The sequence below is a fragment of the Vanessa tameamea genome, chromosome 2 (assembly GCF_037043105.1).
Source record: "Vanessa tameamea isolate UH-Manoa-2023 chromosome 2, ilVanTame1 primary haplotype, whole genome shotgun sequence".
Classification (NCBI taxonomy): domain Eukaryota; kingdom Metazoa; phylum Arthropoda; class Insecta; order Lepidoptera; family Nymphalidae; genus Vanessa; species Vanessa tameamea.
Genome location: NC_087310.1, coordinates 7,026,740 through 7,044,014, shown reverse-complemented (window position 1 = coordinate 7,044,014; position 17,275 = coordinate 7,026,740). Strand labels below are relative to the sequence as shown.

Below are 17,275 nucleotides of genomic sequence, written 5' to 3'. Positions count from 1 at the left end.
TTATTTATTTTATTTATTATGTTCAAATATAATTATTTTAATAATAAGAAACATGTATACAAAATAATATTGAATGTGTGAAACCGCCTTAAGTATGTTGACGTATATACTCAAGTATCTGTTGCGCTTAGGTTATCTGTTCCAAAGGCGCCATATTTCTTTCTTGTAAGCGCTGGAACTCACCGTGTCACGATGAGGTTAGTTTAACAAATTAAAAAAGATTTTCATTATATATTGCATACAATTTGGTCTTATTTTAATACTTAAATGATTCAGCACTCATTGAATATATTTTTACATAGGAAATGTGCAAAATTTAGGAAAATGTGATTGTCAACAATTTCACTCTAGGCAGCCATGTGGTCTACAAAAATATTTTTTGATTTGCAGTTCCTTAAAACTACAGAAGAGGCTTGCAGCCTCTGTTATGCGATGCGGTAAAAAGAAGGTGTGGTTGGATCCCAATGAGATCAATGAAATCGCTAACACCAACTCCCGTAAGTAGTTCTGGTAATATAATAAAATGATGCGGTACGATAATGTTCGTACTTGTTAAATGTTCGGCGTCTGAGCTTTTATATGTGTCAAAAAGGATGCACATTTTAAATTTAATTTTTTTTGAAACATTTTTAAGTGATCATTCAAATATCTACAATTTTCTGTAAATAGCTATAATATTACTAAGTCCTCAACATGTGAATCAATTGTAACTGTAAAATATAAAATGTAGTATAAATTCAGTATATTTATAAGTAAAATAAACATGTTAAATAGTAACATATTGTAATCACAATATAAAAAAATAGGGGTAGATATTTGTTGTTTATTTTATACTTCAATAAAATAGAACTTTAAATTCTACTTAGCATTTGAGGTATTAAGTTTATTTGAAAAGATTTAAGCTGATAAATTATAACTTACAAGCATTGAAATAAAACATTTCAGGACAGAACATCCGTAAGATGATAAAGGATGGTCTCGTCATCAAGAAGCCCGTTGCTGTACATTCACGTGCTCGTGTCCGCAAGAACACTGAGGCGAGAAGAAAAGGTCGTCACTGTGGCTTTGGTAAAAGAAGAGGTACAGCCAATGCACGTATGCCTCAAAAAGTGAGTATATATTTCTTATAAAATCTAATTCAGCTATATTTAAGCTGAAAATAATTTATTGATACTTTTTTTTTGTATCTGTTTATGTGAAACTGCTTCTGTAACACATATTACTATTCATCATATTATTTTTTATTTTATAAATGTATTGAATATTTATACTGTTTGTTTTTTTATACAAACAGTGTTACTATAAAACTTAAATAAATATGGGTATTCATTTTTAATTTTTTATTTATGAAGAATCATTTAAATATGACCAAATAGAGTTACAAGTTAAATATTTGCTAGGAACTATGGGTACAAAGGCAAAGAGTACTTCGTAAGCTGCTCCTCAAGTACAGAACAGCAAAGAAAATTGACAGACATCTTTACCATGCCTTGTACATGAAGGCGAAGGGTAATGTGTTCAAGAACAAGCGTGTGCTTATGGAGTACATCCACAGGAAGAAGGCTGAAAAGGCTAGGACTAAGATGTTAAGGTATATAATATTTCAAAGCACTTGCTTCTATTTCTTGTTAGAATCAACATAATCCAAGTAATACTCACTAGTATTATATTTTTTTTGATATGAGACATTTGTAGACATCTTTCAAATATTTAAAATTATATTTTGTTATTATTTATTTGAATGTTTGCTTGTAAAACATTTAAACTTATTTTAAATATTAGTACTTCAAATAGTAATAAGATGGAATCCACAGGTGAAATTGCACATGGGCCTGTTTTATTTTTATTATGCGTATAATGTACAAAAGTTTTTGGATACACATATCTTGTGCATAGATTTTAATATCTCCTTGATTGTTACAGCGACCAGGCCGAGGCTCGTCGTAACAGAGTGAAGGAAGCTCGCAAGCGTCGCGAGGAGCGCATCGCTGCCAAGAAGGAGGAGCTGCTGCAGACCTTCGCGAGAGAGGACGAGGCCGCCGTCACAGCCAAGAAGTGAACTTTATAGTTTAAATATTATAAAAAATGATCCAATAAATGCTATTGGGTCCAGCTCTGAGTTTTAATGTTATCCCATTTGCTTGAAATCTAAGGTTTTCTATAAGCTTTGTAAGCGCCGACCTGACTGATCGAGTGATATGTTATGTTCTTTGCGAATCTATAAACTATCTCACACCATCAGACGGTAAAATAATTGGGTAGTACCTACCCAAATGAGATTGCACTAAGCAATCTATGCTTCCAGAATTCATTTATTTTATATCTGAGATGGAGTTTCTAATGCCATGTATGGACTATGATAATCACATGTCATATTTGACTTCTTAATAAAATTAGAAGTTCCTGCTCCAGTATACAATCGAATTCCGGGCGGTAGCACGATGCGAGGCATTGAATTTTTCAAATCAGACTGGTAGTTCTAGAGATAAGATCATGCCAAAAAAAAAGAACATTCTAATCAGCTTTATTATATGTATATAGAAATTACAAGATGTGTGCACTCTATACAATTGGAGAAAAAGTTCATTCAATATAAAAGTCCGATTAATATTTCGATAGAGACGATGGTATTACTACCTCGAACGCTACCTTCGTAGGATATTAGTATTATCACCATACATATTAACCCCTGACATGGGACGTCTCGCAAGCACTCGCGATGTTAACTCGGTGGACAGAGATGTTAAGAGGCGGTGGTTAGAGGTGGACGTTTCGCGGAGCCCGAGAACTCTACTTTATTAGGGAAACAAACAGTACAATTCATTCTTAAAGCTATAACATACAAATTAGCACATATACCAGTAAAGTTTCCACTTATAACTAAAAACATAATAAGAGCAGAACAAATTAATTATAATATCGAATATAATAATAATAAATATTAGGCAATGCAGAGTCAATCTGATCGATTTTATTTTGATTTTTTTAGTGAGTACCATATTTTATATATGTAATGTTTACCGTCAGTGTTCTAATATATTAATTTCAGTAATCAGGGCCGACTCTAGGGGCTACAGCTAAATATATTCTTTTAAATATCTTTATGGAAATAGACATCAAATATGTTTTTAAAAAGTTTTCGTCATAATGTGATATTTTCTTATTGACTAAATTAATTTATTTTTCCTATCTACTCTCGGTTGCCCACTTCAAAATCTGATCCTGCGTGTTAAATTAATTAGTTTAGTCTAATGTTATATTATTTTGTTTGTGTAGAAGAATATAATAATTATTATAGGTTAGGCTAGATTTTAAGGAATAAAAAAAATGTGGGTACATATTATTTGCTTGCTTAGTATATGTATATATTATAGGTTAAGTTGACCTTTGTATATATACAACATATTTGTTTGGATAGGTAAACAGGCTTTCTTAATTATTATTTTGTCTGTTAAAAAACTGTGTTTAATCTTATAAGATATTCAGTGGATTTGCCCTATGGCCCAGTAGGCCCGGGCCTAGGCTACGAACAAAGGTATTAAATAAAAGAATAGCCACACTCGGCTGCTTAAATATCTTTAACTGTCTAGTAATAAATCCAGATAGTTTAGATTCTTTTTTATTATATGATCAACATGTAGCCTATAACTTAATGAACTATTAAGTATAACGCCAAGATCACTTATGCTCGTTACTTCTTGTATAGTTGAACTGTCTTTAATGAAATATGTCACCGAATATATACAATACTACTTTTGCGAGAAAATTGTATGTAAAATCATTTTGTGGAGTTGAGGTACATTTGATTTAAGTGGCACCAATCACAAATATCATTTATATCCGCTGGCGATATGAGCTTATCTAAATCATTTTTATTACACGATAAGTCAAAGAAATATATAATAAAAATTAAAAAAGTAAAGGGCTTAAGTGTGATCCTTGAGGTACTCCTGTAGCTACCACATTTTTTGCTGACTTGAAACCACGAATATTAACTAATTGTGAACGGTTTTCTAGATAAGACTCAATCCATCTCAATAAAGAACCATGAATTCCTATATGCTTAATTTTTTTAAATAATATCCTGTGGTTCACAACATCAAACGCTTTCCTGAAATCTTTGTATATAGAATGAACCTTTTCTTTCTTATGTAAGTTACGCTTAGTTTAATATAAGTGATCTAGGAAGAATAGGTATTTAACTATTATTATTACGCGCGTGACCCCGCTACTCACAAATTATCTGTTCTACATATGAAAGAACAAAGCAACGAGTTAGGTCGCATTGACCGTGCATTAATGCAATTAGATGAAGAAATAAATTACTGGAAAAACATTCTGAAAAGATTAGTGGCATGCGTTAAAGCGCTTGCATAACGTGGATTGCCTTTCAGAGGACACGACGAAAAATTTGGATCGGATTAATTGATTGATAATGGAAATTATTTGATGTCCTTAGAGCTTATCGCTGAGTTCGATCCGTTCGTAGCCAAACACATTACACGTTATAAAAATCCAGGCTCAGGATTTACGAGTTATCTTTCTTCAACAACATGCGAAGAATTCATTCGACTTATGGGAAACAAAGTTTTGGAGACAATTATAATGGAAATATTATATTAACAGCAAAATATTTTGCTCTGATCGTTGACTAGACACCGAATATATCTCACTTACAAATCACAACAAATGACAAATGCTGTTAACTCAACTTTAACTGAATTGGGAATTGACATTTCAAACTGCCGCGGGCAATCACATGACAACGCAGCTAACATGTCAGGCATATATAACAGCCTGCAAGTTAAAATAAAGGAAATTTCACCCCTTGCCGACTATGTTCCCTGTTGTGTTATGCACACTCGCTTAATTTAGTAGGTGAAAGTGTCTAAAAGGCTTGTTCGTTCTTTTCTCTACTCCAAGACTTATACAATTTTTTTACAGCGTCAACTCAACGTTGGGAACTCTTTCAAACCCATTTCACCGTCAAAACTCTATCAACGACTCGTTCGTCAGCTCGTGCAGACGCATGCAAAAGTTTACACGAATCGTGAAATGAAATCCATACAGCGCTAGTCACCATCGAAAATGACACAAGAGAAGCGAACTGTTATAATAAGTGAAGAAAGAGGTATAGGTTTGAAACTGGAACGTTTTGAACCGCCCCTCATGGCTGTTTTTTGGGGATGTTTACTAGGTCGCATTAACGCCACAAGTAAAATACTTGCGTGTGGAAAGTGTGGAAATTGACACTACCATTGTCATCGAACTGATCGAAAGAGTGCAGTCAGTTTGTTGAAATGGTTACGAAACGAAGGTCTTTACACCATTAACCCAAACGTTTACCTCTGCGTATGTGTGTGTATACACCCGCCAGTAGCTGTACAGTAGAAAGATCGTTTTCTTGTTTGCGCAGAGTTAAAACTATTTACGCACAACAATGTCGCAGCAGAGGTTAAACGATCATGCTTTGCTTAACATAGAAGCTGATTTCTTAAGCAAATTGGATTGCGAAAATTTAATTAATGATTTTGCTGCGCTCTAGTGCAGACGAGTTTTTTAATACATTGTAAAACTTTTATTTTAATAAAAATAAAACTTAAAACCGTGTTAAATGTTTTATTTAAATGTCCAATCATACCTCAAACCTCGGAAAATATTATATACTAGCTTTATAAGCTAGATTTTAGTTAAATAATTTTCAGAATCACATAAGAGTGTGAATGAAGTAAATTCATGAATTATGTTTCTAATTTATAATGATGGGTGATGAGAAAGGCCTAGGGCCTAGAGCGGCTAGGACTACAAATCCGCCACTGAAAATATTAGTACCACGGCGACAGTTGGTAGGATTTATTTATTATTTTTATATGTAAAAAATATGTGTGGCACTCGGGGACTGCCTCGGTAAAGCTATTGCATAGCATTTTATCAACTATGCAATTGTTTTTTATTTTTTAATTTTATTTATGCAGTATTTTTTTTTCTTTGATATTGATTCAAGTTACACTTATTGAGCGTAGTGACCGATAAGAAAACATTTTTTTTTCTTTTATTGAATAAATGAGAAGTTAATATTTATTACGGACATAAACATCGTGCCGAAGTCTGCCGAACTGAAACGACGTTAGACGATGCATGGCATTCAACGCCGCACTGTTGTGTTAGTCGGAGTGAGGGGTGTTAGGTTTATTTCGTTACGGAATTTTTTGATTCGGTCGCCGCGCTCAAAGCCCGCGATAAAAGCTCTACAATAGCTTAAAAATGTCATAACATATATTACTTACTTAAACTTAGATTTTTCTTTGACTACCATTTATTTTGTATTTTTATTTATCAGTTTGACACGATTTAGGATTGGTGGTTATTGACTTCGATAAGTTGAGTTCCTACGTTATTTTGTTCTTGGCACACAATCATTTTACATATTCATTATTAACATGCCTCGAAGAAATCCCTCTCTTGTTATAACAAAACACCTAAAATAATTACACTAACTCGATCACAAGAATCTGAAGAAGATAATGAGGCGTGAGTTGCTGCAATTCGAGAGCAGAGAATTATGTATCAGAGAAACCTCGGCTCAGGGTGTATTATGACTGAATTTACAGTGTTTTGGAATGAAACCCGTCAGAGTGAGGGAAATTTATAATAAGATGAGAGAGAAAGACTAAGTTAAATGTCAGTCAAATTTAGAGTATATCCAAGTCGATTAAATGCTAATCGACTTGGACATACTGTAAATAGAAGATCATTAGGTTCATCAGAAGATTCTGAAGGTGAGGCAGAAACGATAATTCTTCCATGAGCTATCGAGATATGAAGCTTTTTGTATTCGTTTAAGATTCTGATCGATGTAGAATTTAGACCGTACAGAGATATTAAAGAAACAGCAACTATAATATGGGATGAATGCACTAGACGAACGGTGGAAGCAGTAGATAGAATCAAAACAAAACGGCTTACCCCCATGGGTTTGTTGAGTAATTAGGATGCTGAGCGCTACTGGCCTGCCAGTTCATTAGATTAATTTGTAATTCACCGTATCTCCTTAGAAATTTAAGCCCACCAAAGTTATGTAACGATACCAGATTAAAAGTGATAAATTAGCAACATGGTAGAAGCAGAGATTTTAGCAGGGTGTGGCGTAGGTGATTCTGTATTTATAACCCGGATCCCTCTCATTCCTAAAAACTTTTCATTTACGTTTAAGCGAGTCCAGTTTCCAGTGCGCACGGTCAGCTTTATGTGGGTCTGTCGCGTGTTAGCAATTTCAACAAGTCTATGCCTTAATCTCCGACGGCACTTCGTGTAACATTGTGTATAGAGGAATATTATTATTATGATAATAGTTGTTATTGTAACTCTTTTCTATTTTCTTATACATTTTGTAGTTAGACAAATATATTATAACTTTTACTAACAAGATTAAATTATAAATTTAAAACGTTCGCTTGTCATTCATGCTTTAACCCCCGTAACTTTTAAATTGCTGAGACCGATTTTTATTGAACATGGCAAAGAATACTCCAGAAAAAGCCATTGATTAAAAAAAAATAGTAACTTGTCCATCCATTCAGGAACTACAGCATCGTAAATGTGTCAATTATGTAATACCCCTATTTTTGGTGTTTGAGAGTGGTGAGTTTGGGAGTGGCGGCCACTATTTAGTTAATTGATATATACCTAAAAGAATGTTTTTGCCACCTACTAGGTAGGAACAAAGAAAACGTTATATTTTCACTTTGATGTTATATTGATTCTCCTTTTACAATAAGTATCTTTATCTGAATTATTTTTCTTAAGTTATAGGAAACAAGAGTAGATAATTAATTAATTAACATATACGGTAAACCAATTAATAATTTTGTGCTTACCATTACGCCACACTGCTTTTGATGAAGATATCAAATAGTATTAAAACCGCTGTCCATTAGGTACGTTTTAACTTGTTCGAAGTGTACGCTAATTCAAACGTCTAGTTGTCAGTAACCAGTAACTGGCGTCATCTCGCAGCGAAAAGACCTGATTTTAATTTGGTGTTGACAGTGTTGCTTAATATTTATCTAAATAATGAAAAAAGTAAACCAGGACCTGTTAAATGAAAGAAGAAAATGTACTTTCGATATAGGCGAATTGACAACGCTTATTGATGGAGGACGGGAGAAAACAAGAGATAGAAAAGAGAAAGGTATGTCAAACATACAGGGTCACTTAAGCACCTTAATTATATGAAAATGAATAAATACTTTTTAATATTTTCCATCTCATGAGATTGATTTAATTTGGCCAGTATTTTGTGTAAATTTTGTTTACATTTTAATATGAATGGTGCCGGAGATATCGGACGTGACAAATTTATTTTCGAATTCGGAGTGTTTACTGACCCAGAATATAAATCATTATCGTTCGAAAGTTTATGAGTTTCCCCGTAATGAGAGTGTGTGAGTGTGTGGGTATACCTACAAGTACTCAGCTTGTGAGAGAAAATTTTGTCTACAAAATTAGATTCGCAATATAAATAGTTTATTGTATCGTATTTATAAATGGGCTTGTTAGTTATTATGCATAACTTATACATATTTGATAACGGATATTATAATTTTTTAAAACCGGTTCCAATCAAAATCAACAATATCATGCAATTTCAAGCAGATTGAAGAAATATATTTGATAGTTTTGTTTCATCGCATCTACGTTTACATTACAACGAAGCACCGTATTTGTGTTTTTTTTTTCAATTAATATAATATACTCAAGTTGTAGAAACTTGTTCGTTAAACAAAATTCGCTAGGCGATAGTAGGTTTTTCTTTAGCTTTAAGCTATGACTATTATTTATATTAAAATGTTGATAACAAAATAACAATAAATAAATGTACGTTTATAGAGTAACACCTATTAAGTTTTTTGTGAGTTCTGTGGATTTAATTATTATTCTTAACTATCGCCGTATATTTAAATTAAGGTGGTTTCAAATGATTATTCAAACATGTTTAAAAGTGCATTTTTTTATTTACACTAAAAGTTGATACAATTCCATTGTTATAATAGTCAAACAAACTGAGAGTGGACTTTTCAATTGTATTATAAGTAACATATAACCGAGAAGTTATATGGAAGTCGGCTATCATGGTATGGGCATGTCATACGGAGGAATGAGGACTATGTAGTGAGGAAGGTCTTGAGCATGGACGTGGATGGATAAAGAGGAAGGGGACCACCAAAAGACATGATGGATGGATTGTGTGAAAGACGATATGGCTGGAAAGAATGTTACTTGTGAGATGACATCAGACAGAGAAGTATGGAAGAAGAAGACATGCTGCGCCGATCTCAAATAAATTTGGGATAAGGGCAGGAGGATGATGATGATGATATAAGTAACATATTCGAACTTTACGCACGATTGGTATTTTAGTCGGATCAAATTATATGCCGAATACTGGAAATAGAATGATTTTCGTTGCCCATCCTTTATATCTTTCAAAGTACAAATTTCAGTATTAAAGCGATGTTTTAACCTCGGGTCAGGTTATTGAAATGTTACTGGATCTCTTCACAATATATACTTAATAAAACCGTATCATTTAATTTTGTATATTGGTTTACTATCAATAAATTCTTTGTAGCTGCTCGGAGTTCGAAAGTAGGTAGTTGGTAGTTACACCCTCATGCTTCATAGATAATGTAAAGCCTGAGCTTGCGCCTGAACTTTTTCCAATCAAAAATTATCGACATTGAAACTGGTATATTCTTAAAGATTAATTTGGGGCAACCTTTATTCTGACCATTATTTATATATTATACATTTATATATTACAACTAAAATACTAGTTTTTATGTTATGCAAATGTTTTTAGCTCGTCATTTATGCATAACATGTAAATAAGATACATTGTAGTGTCGATCAAAGTTTGTTGAGGTTACATATTATAAATATTTTGTATTATCCCTGTGAATTAAATAATTATATTATGAAAATAATTATTGAAATTTTCATATATATATATGATTATTAGGAAATGAAATTAGTCATGTAGTCATATTAATTTTAATATTATGATTACATTACTAATTTCAACCAGTAAAGTAATTTTTTTCACAATACCTTAAGCTGAAACCTTAAGCTTAAACTTTTGCTTTAAAGTTTCCGGCCGAATTATTTTGTATGTTCCATGACAGCTCTATCAATTGTAAATTGGTTTTGATGAATCGGTTTTAATGTCATGGAAATATAAAAGAAAATGATGTTGTTTGCACCATTTGGCATCATTTTTTACAAAAAAGAATACAAACGTATCTGCAAGTATAACTTATATTTTATAAATATACAAGATCTACCAAATCTTTTTCTTAATCTTAGTTTTCTCAACATTATTTTATCAATGACAATTAACTAATTAACTATTTGATTTGCCTGACTTAATTGGCAAAAAACGGGTATTTTTTGTTTCCTTGAGCATCCATTGTCTGCATGATGTGGCCTTCGTAAAACTCTATTCGCGAAATATATACATAAATATTTATTGCAAATACTAAGCAGTTTAATTAGTTTATTTTTATTTTTACTGTTTGTGACTTAAGAAATATGAAAGTTATTAACTCGTGTGCTTATGTTTTTTTGTTACATTAATGTATTATTTATTATTAAGTATATTTTGTATTTTCTCGATAATCTATACCAATATTATTAATGCAAAGTAGCTTTGTCTGACTGTTTGTCTGTCGCTCTTTCACGACCAAAATGACTGAATTGAATTTAATGAAATTTGGTATGAGGCTAGCTTTAATTACAAGGACGGACATAAGCTACTTTTCAGGCATAATACCTGCCAACTAACTCCTAAAACGCTACTTTAAACAATATTTTTAAAGTAACTGTGCACTAAATTGATGTTTTCTTTCAGAGGAAATAATGCTGAGTAAAACATCCGATGGTGTGTCAGAAGAATATTTAAGCCACAAAGAGAAATTTGAAAACGCTATAAAACAATCGGTCATAATTTTTTCGTTGGTGCGTCGTTTGCAGATGGAGGGTAAAACAACTATATCTAATTACAGGTAAAACTATTTTCTAGATGGTTGAGACTAATATATTCCTTTGAAAATATTGATTACAAGCGGATTATGTTTGACCTACTGTATTTGCGTTTTCTTGTTTGTTGTGATAAACATGACAAGACAAGGGCACAATACAGGTAAATATTAGTAACTGAAAAGTTACCATTAATTTTTAAGGGATGTTATATCAAATCTCCTTCGATCGACAACGCTGCGTGATGGATCACCACTGGGGCTGCACTACATTATGTTCATGCCGGCGATCATCAATCAGGCGAATGACGAGCAGCAAGCCCAGTGGCTCGAACGAGCATGGAATTGTAACATAATTGGTAGTTATGCTCAAGTATGTAGTGCTTAAATAACCGTTACATATTCTAAATAACGATAAATATATCTACGTATATAATAAAACTCTAGGATTGTGTCAAAGTATACATACATAGCTATATAGTACGCTTGAATTGTTCAGTCGTATGAGTGTTTTAAACAGGTTTCCTGGCTGTCGGCTATTTCATTGATCTTAAATAATCTTTACAATAAATCTCGATGGTAAATTGTAATCATTTGCTTAGATAACATAGACTAAAGTTGTTTTTGTTTCGGTAAATGAAACACTAACACTGTATTTTAACTCGTTTCCCCCCCCCCGATGAGTTAGAGACAATTAGTGCCATCGGCAAAAAACACTTTGAGAAAAATCATAACTGCATAAAAAGTAGTAAATTATTATATATGTTAATAGAAATAATGTTTAACTTTATCCTTATGTATGCCTTTCGATCCCTCGCCCGATTGAATTGAAAAGTGCAATTTTCAGTTATTCAATGTATGTAATTGTTGGTACCGATAGTGTGAATATATTCATCAACGAACAATAGGAAGTGTGAAGATCGGATAATTTTACTTATCTGACATAGCGTATTACAAATATGTGCTAAATTATGAATATACTTTGTAGTATTTTGGTCAATAATTATAATTTTGTTTCGTTGACAGACTGAATTGGGTCATGGAACATTTATTCGTGGATTGGAGACTACTGCCACATATGATGCTAGTACCAAGGAGTTTGTCCTTCACAGTCCCACGCTCACCTCCTACAAGTGGTGGCCCGGCGGATGTGAGCAAATAAAACCTATATATTATGTTAAATAATCTGTACATTTGTATGCATAAATTTAGTTAAGTATTAAGTTAAATTATAAAAAAATATAATTAAAATATCTTAATAGCATTTTTGTGGTTATTGCCTATAAATAATTGTATTATTTCAGTGGGTCAGGCAGTCAATTATTGTATTGTGGTAGCACAGTTGTATACAAATGGGAAATGTTATGGTGTCCATTCATTCGTTGTTCAAGTGAGGGACGAAGAAACCCATGAACCTCTGCCTGGAATTAAAGTGGGGGATATTGGAGTCAAGTTTGCACTTAATTCTGTGAACAATGGCTTTTTAGGATTTGACAACTTTAGGATACCCAGGAATCAAATGTTAATGAAACATGCACAAGTTTTGGAGGTAAGAATGAAGCGTTTGCTCATAAACAGTTATTGGTATTGTGAGCCTGGATGACAATCAAACATTACGTAATAATTATAATCATTTTTCCTTTAAATTTTCATTATAAAATTATTGATTTTATGAACCGACGAATTCACAATTAAATATGTATTGTAAGGCTTTATTTTTAAATTTTAGGATGGCACTTACGTGAAATCTCGTAACAGCAAATTAAATTATGGCGCTATGGTATTTGTGAGAGTTGTGATTGTCTTTGATATGGTTAACTATTTAAGTAAAGCTTCTATTATAGCGGTTCGATATTCTGCTGTTCGCAGACAATCACAAAGGATATCTGGGTATAAGTTATTTTCATTTTTTATATTTTTTATATACAATTTTAACAAACATTCGTAAAAATTATATATTATAAAACACTATACTAGTTTTTAATTCGAGAAGACTGGTATGGAAAATAAGGATAGTTTTAAAGATTTTCTAAAAAATAATTTTGCATGTTCATGCACGGAAAAATAATTAAGCAATATTAATATAATATTTCGTAGAATTTTCTTTAAGCAGATGTTTATACATTTTTTGCAATAATAAATGTCATATGTATAGTGAACCAGAAAGCCAGATTCTTGACTACTTGACGCAACAAAACAAGCTATTCATTGCAATAGCTGCCAGTCACGCATTGCGGATATCTGCTAACAAATTATGGGACAATTTCAACACAATCAACGCGGAACTCCTTGGTGGCAACTTGGATAGGTTGCCTGAGGTGGGATTTGTTATATTTTCTTATTAAGTTAGTCGTGTACGTGTGATACTTCGGTCTGCTGAGCTTAGAAATTAAATTAAATAATAGCAAAGAATGTTCTACAAATTATAATGCGACGTCACAATTTGGTCACATGGGCTCACCCATGTGACCAAATACTGATTGAATAATGTACCCATGTAAAAGTTGGTTAAACCTTAAACAACGTGTTACATGACGAATGAACTGTGAACTAAACAAAGAAATATTACAACAATTCACACTGTATGAGTATAATAATAACTGAACTAAAATATAATACATATTAAGACACCATGAAAATGGTAATAGAGTTAAGGGCTATGTGCGCTATATGCAAAAACTATTGTAGTGATATATTCATTACAGCTGCACGCTTTAGCTTGCTGTTTGAAAGCTGTGAGCACATCGGACACGGCCTCGTTCGTGGAGCGCTGCCGGCTCGCGTGCGGCGGCCACGGGTACATGCTGTCGTCCAACCTGCCGATCACCTACGGGCTGGTCACCGCCGCCTGCACCTACGAGGGCGAGAACACTGTGCTATTATTACAGACCGCTAGGTAATTCACCTATATGTCCCGTACTTATATTCAGCACTTCAGTCACTTATATCGTGTAAGCAAAATTATCTTTTTAAGAATAAGCTTTAGAAAAATTTGCAAATGGCAAATAGTATGTACTAACCACGTATCAATGTAGTGGATATATCTTATTTTAAGGTGCATAAGAAGTTTTCGAAAACCGAATTGAGTCTTCTACCATTTTTAATCCTAGACGTAAAAAGTGAGGAGTTTAATGATGAATTTTATTTAAAAATATACTTTAAAATCATAATATATCTAAAAGACCAATTCAATCTTCAAATATCTTATCTTATACCAAACGTCTAATGTGATTTCAGATTTTTAGCAAAAACTTGGCAACAAGTGGCCAGTGGTGAAAGTAAATTAACGCCAACAGTGGAATATTTAAAAACCGCCAGCAGTAAAAGTATACCTGAAAAGTGGGTTAATAGTGTTGAAAACATCGTCAATGCATTCCAAATCATTTCTGTAAGGTAATTTTTTCATGTTTTTTCTTTTCTAATTCAAATAAAGAATAATAAATACCACTAACGGATATAGAGCTTTGACATCAAGAGAGAGAGCATTGTTTATGGAAACACACCTAAGGAATATTCATAGGTAATATAATAATATAATAGCGTATGCAGGTATACGCTTAGGTTTAACATCTTTATTTTTTAATCTTTTTACTTTTATTTTGATTTCTTTTGAATTCAGAAAGATATCTTCCTGCGTGGAAAATATGCAAAGAAGAGTGTCATCGGGCTCGTCATTTGAGGATGCCTGGAATATGTCTTCAATTCAGTTAACTTCTTCGGCTGAGGTAATTATTAGACCCACTTCTTTTTTTAAGATTATTCCATTATAGAGTTGCATTTCAATGATTTTTTTGCCCATACTTTAAATAATTCCGAAGAATTTATTTTAATTAGAAAATGCATAATAATAATTATTACGAAGCGCAGATTTTTTCGCAGTTCAATAATTAAACAATAAAGGATTTATTGAATGCTAATTAATTTTGATGACAAAATTGCAATTGTTTGACATTTATTGTATTGGTAATAAGATAAAAAAATTAAGCAAAACTGAAACATATTAATCTCATCATCATCTCTGGTGAAATTATTTTTATTTTTTTGTTTCAGGCACATTGTCGAGTAATAATATTAATGTCTTTTTACGAAGAAATGCAAACTTGTGCTAAAAATGTGTCTGCGGAGTTGAGGATAGTCCTGAATCAATTAATGGAGTTATATAGCGTTTATTGGGCTTTGGAGAAACTAAGCGACTTGATGCAGGTAATTTTAATCTGGCGTGCATTGTGCGTTTGAATATCATTCATTTCATTAATGAATACTTATATATATACTTATATATTATATATATATATATATGATATCGGATTATAATTTGTGTTTGAAATGTGTAATTCGAAAAAAGAGTTAAATAAGGCCGCTGATCCCGAGGTCTTGGGTTCAAATTTCCGGTCCGACCTATAAAAAGTTATTGGGTTTAATATCGATAAATTCTCAGTAACAGCTTAAAGTCTGGAAGTTGTATGTGTAGCTCCTGCGCCTGAATCCGTTCCGGTCGTGTCGGATTTTCCGTCACAGCGGATTATGAGAGTGTTTTGTTGTGTTTTGTTTTGTTTGCACACACATCTGTGCACTATAAGATGTTCCTCGTTTTTAAGAGACTCACCGATGGATATCAGACCATATCAGCGAGGCGCCACAACGCGCTTTTTGCTTTTTGCACTCCCTGCACCCTGGCTTAAAACGGGTCTAAAGCAAGTAGTCATTATAAACATTGAAACATTGCTCAGCGAATGTTTTTTTATACAAACATGGGAATGGATATTCGATAAGGTTTTTTAAATTTAATTTAAATATATAATTTTTCAGTATACATTGATAACATCAGAAGACGTTGAAGTCTTGCAAGCTTGGTATGAGGATACACTTAGGAAGTTGCGACCGAATGCCGTAGGATTGGTCGATGCATTTGACATAAGGGATGAGGTGAGTTCCAGCGTCTTAATCATAGAATATCAAATTTAGCTCGTAACTTATTTGGAATTACTAATTTTAACAAAAGTTTATTGTGAAATTTGTAATAATATATTCTCAATCCATTTATTTTATTTAAAACACATAATATAATAATAAGAATGTTATCAGTATTTGGCTGGTTTTTGTTAGGTGTAAATTTTTATTGTATTACAAATTTAATTCGGAACCGAAAGATAAATGTCATGCTTCTACGCATAGCATATTTCAATGGAAGTAGGAAAAATTATAAACAAACTTTACGTATTTTATGCGATTTTCTTATATCTCAGCTATATTGTGCAATATTAAGTGTTAATGATTATATATATATATCTTTATTTATAATACAACACTTAACTACTTATTTCCATTTTAATTTTATCTCCCAAAATTTGGATAACATTTTCGTCGACGTTCAAAACGCCATTTTTTCGCAAATCTGTAGTAAATATCATAGATTAATCAAGCTCTCAACCAATGGTATCTCGTCAATTGGCTGTCAAATGTTGTTTATTTGCCTTTTTTCCTGTTATGTTTGGAACAGAGTAGGTATAGATTAAGATTTTCGACTTGACATTGAAGTTTCAAGTATTTTCACATGAAGGTATAACAATACAATAAATATTTTCTAGATATTACAATCAACGCTCGGCTCATATGACGGTCGTGTGTACGAGAGATTAATGGAAGAAGCCCTCAAGAATCCACTAAATGCCGAGACGGTGAATTATACTTTTCACAAGTATCTTAAGCCATTTATGCAGGGAAAATTGTAAAATATTAATATATGTAAATAAGGCGATGTATGGTGTAAAAAATATTGAAATGGAAAATATTTTTGTATTTTATTAAACGAAATAAACACTTTAAAAACATTTTTTTTATTTTCTGTCATTTATTTACTACTGATTTATGTCCACAAATTTAAAAAAAAAAACAATTATTAAGAACTTTGATAATCGTAGGTATACCTAGTCGTGATTTAAAATAATCCGTTCTTGACTTTTAAATTTGCCTCCAAAAGAGTTTGCTTAACATAATTTATTTAATCTATGGTAAGCGTCTTTGGTACAAAATATTTATTTGATTTTTTTATTTTTATTACTAATTTATTTTAAATAAGTAATTTGTATAGACTTTATCATAATTATCTTTAATATCTCAAATTAATGTCGATTTAATATTGAATCTAGTATAATATTTTGCAGACTAACACATAGATGTCGCCACATAAGATTAACACACATACACTAAATATAGCAGGCCAGAATTAATGATAAACG

At 32.2% G+C, this 17,275-nt stretch overlaps 2 protein-coding genes across 2 annotated transcripts; both read left to right on the top strand.

Annotated features, from left to right (window-relative positions):
- The first annotated feature begins 80 nt into the window (after positions 1-80).
- On the top strand, positions 81-2,112 carry Rpl19 (Ribosomal protein L19). The gene is made up of 5 exons (XM_026641276.1): positions 81-197; positions 391-497; positions 946-1,109; positions 1,401-1,591; positions 1,924-2,112. Exons 1-5 carry the CDS (start codon positions 193-195, stop codon positions 2,057-2,059), a joined length of 603 nt encoding a protein of 200 aa, XP_026497061.1. The 5' UTR covers positions 81-192; the 3' UTR covers positions 2,060-2,112.
- Positions 2,113-8,018: 5,906 nt separating this feature from the next.
- Positions 8,019-16,801, top strand: LOC113401401 (probable peroxisomal acyl-coenzyme A oxidase 1). The gene is made up of 13 exons (XM_026641309.2): positions 8,019-8,191; positions 10,910-11,063; positions 11,241-11,409; positions 12,063-12,186; positions 12,341-12,585; positions 12,766-12,926; positions 13,192-13,354; positions 13,742-13,932; positions 14,274-14,429; positions 14,656-14,761; positions 15,087-15,239; positions 15,846-15,962; positions 16,625-16,801. The coding sequence occupies exons 1-13, from the start codon at positions 8,074-8,076 to the stop codon at positions 16,766-16,768; spliced, it is 2,001 nt and encodes a 666-aa protein (XP_026497094.2). The 5' UTR covers positions 8,019-8,073; the 3' UTR covers positions 16,769-16,801.
- The last annotated feature ends 474 nt before the right edge of the window (positions 16,802-17,275 follow it).

Coding starts and splice junctions, on each gene's coding strand:
- Rpl19 (XM_026641276.1), top strand. Junction 1,110..1,400: donor ATGCACGTATGCCTCAAAAA/GTGAGTATATAT, acceptor AATATTTGCTAG/GAACTATGGGTACAAAGGCA. Junction 1,592..1,923: donor GCTAGGACTAAGATGTTAAG/GTATATAATATT, acceptor TGATTGTTACAG/CGACCAGGCCGAGGCTCGTC.
- LOC113401401 (XM_026641309.2), top strand. CDS start 8,074: ATGAAAAAAGTAAACCAGGACCTGTTAAATGAAAGAAGAAAATGTACT. Junction 8,192..10,909: donor AAGAGATAGAAAAGAGAAAG/GTATGTCAAACA, acceptor GTTTTCTTTCAG/AGGAAATAATGCTGAGTAAA. Junction 12,187..12,340: donor CAAGTGGTGGCCCGGCGGAT/GTGAGCAAATAA, acceptor GTATTATTTCAG/TGGGTCAGGCAGTCAATTAT.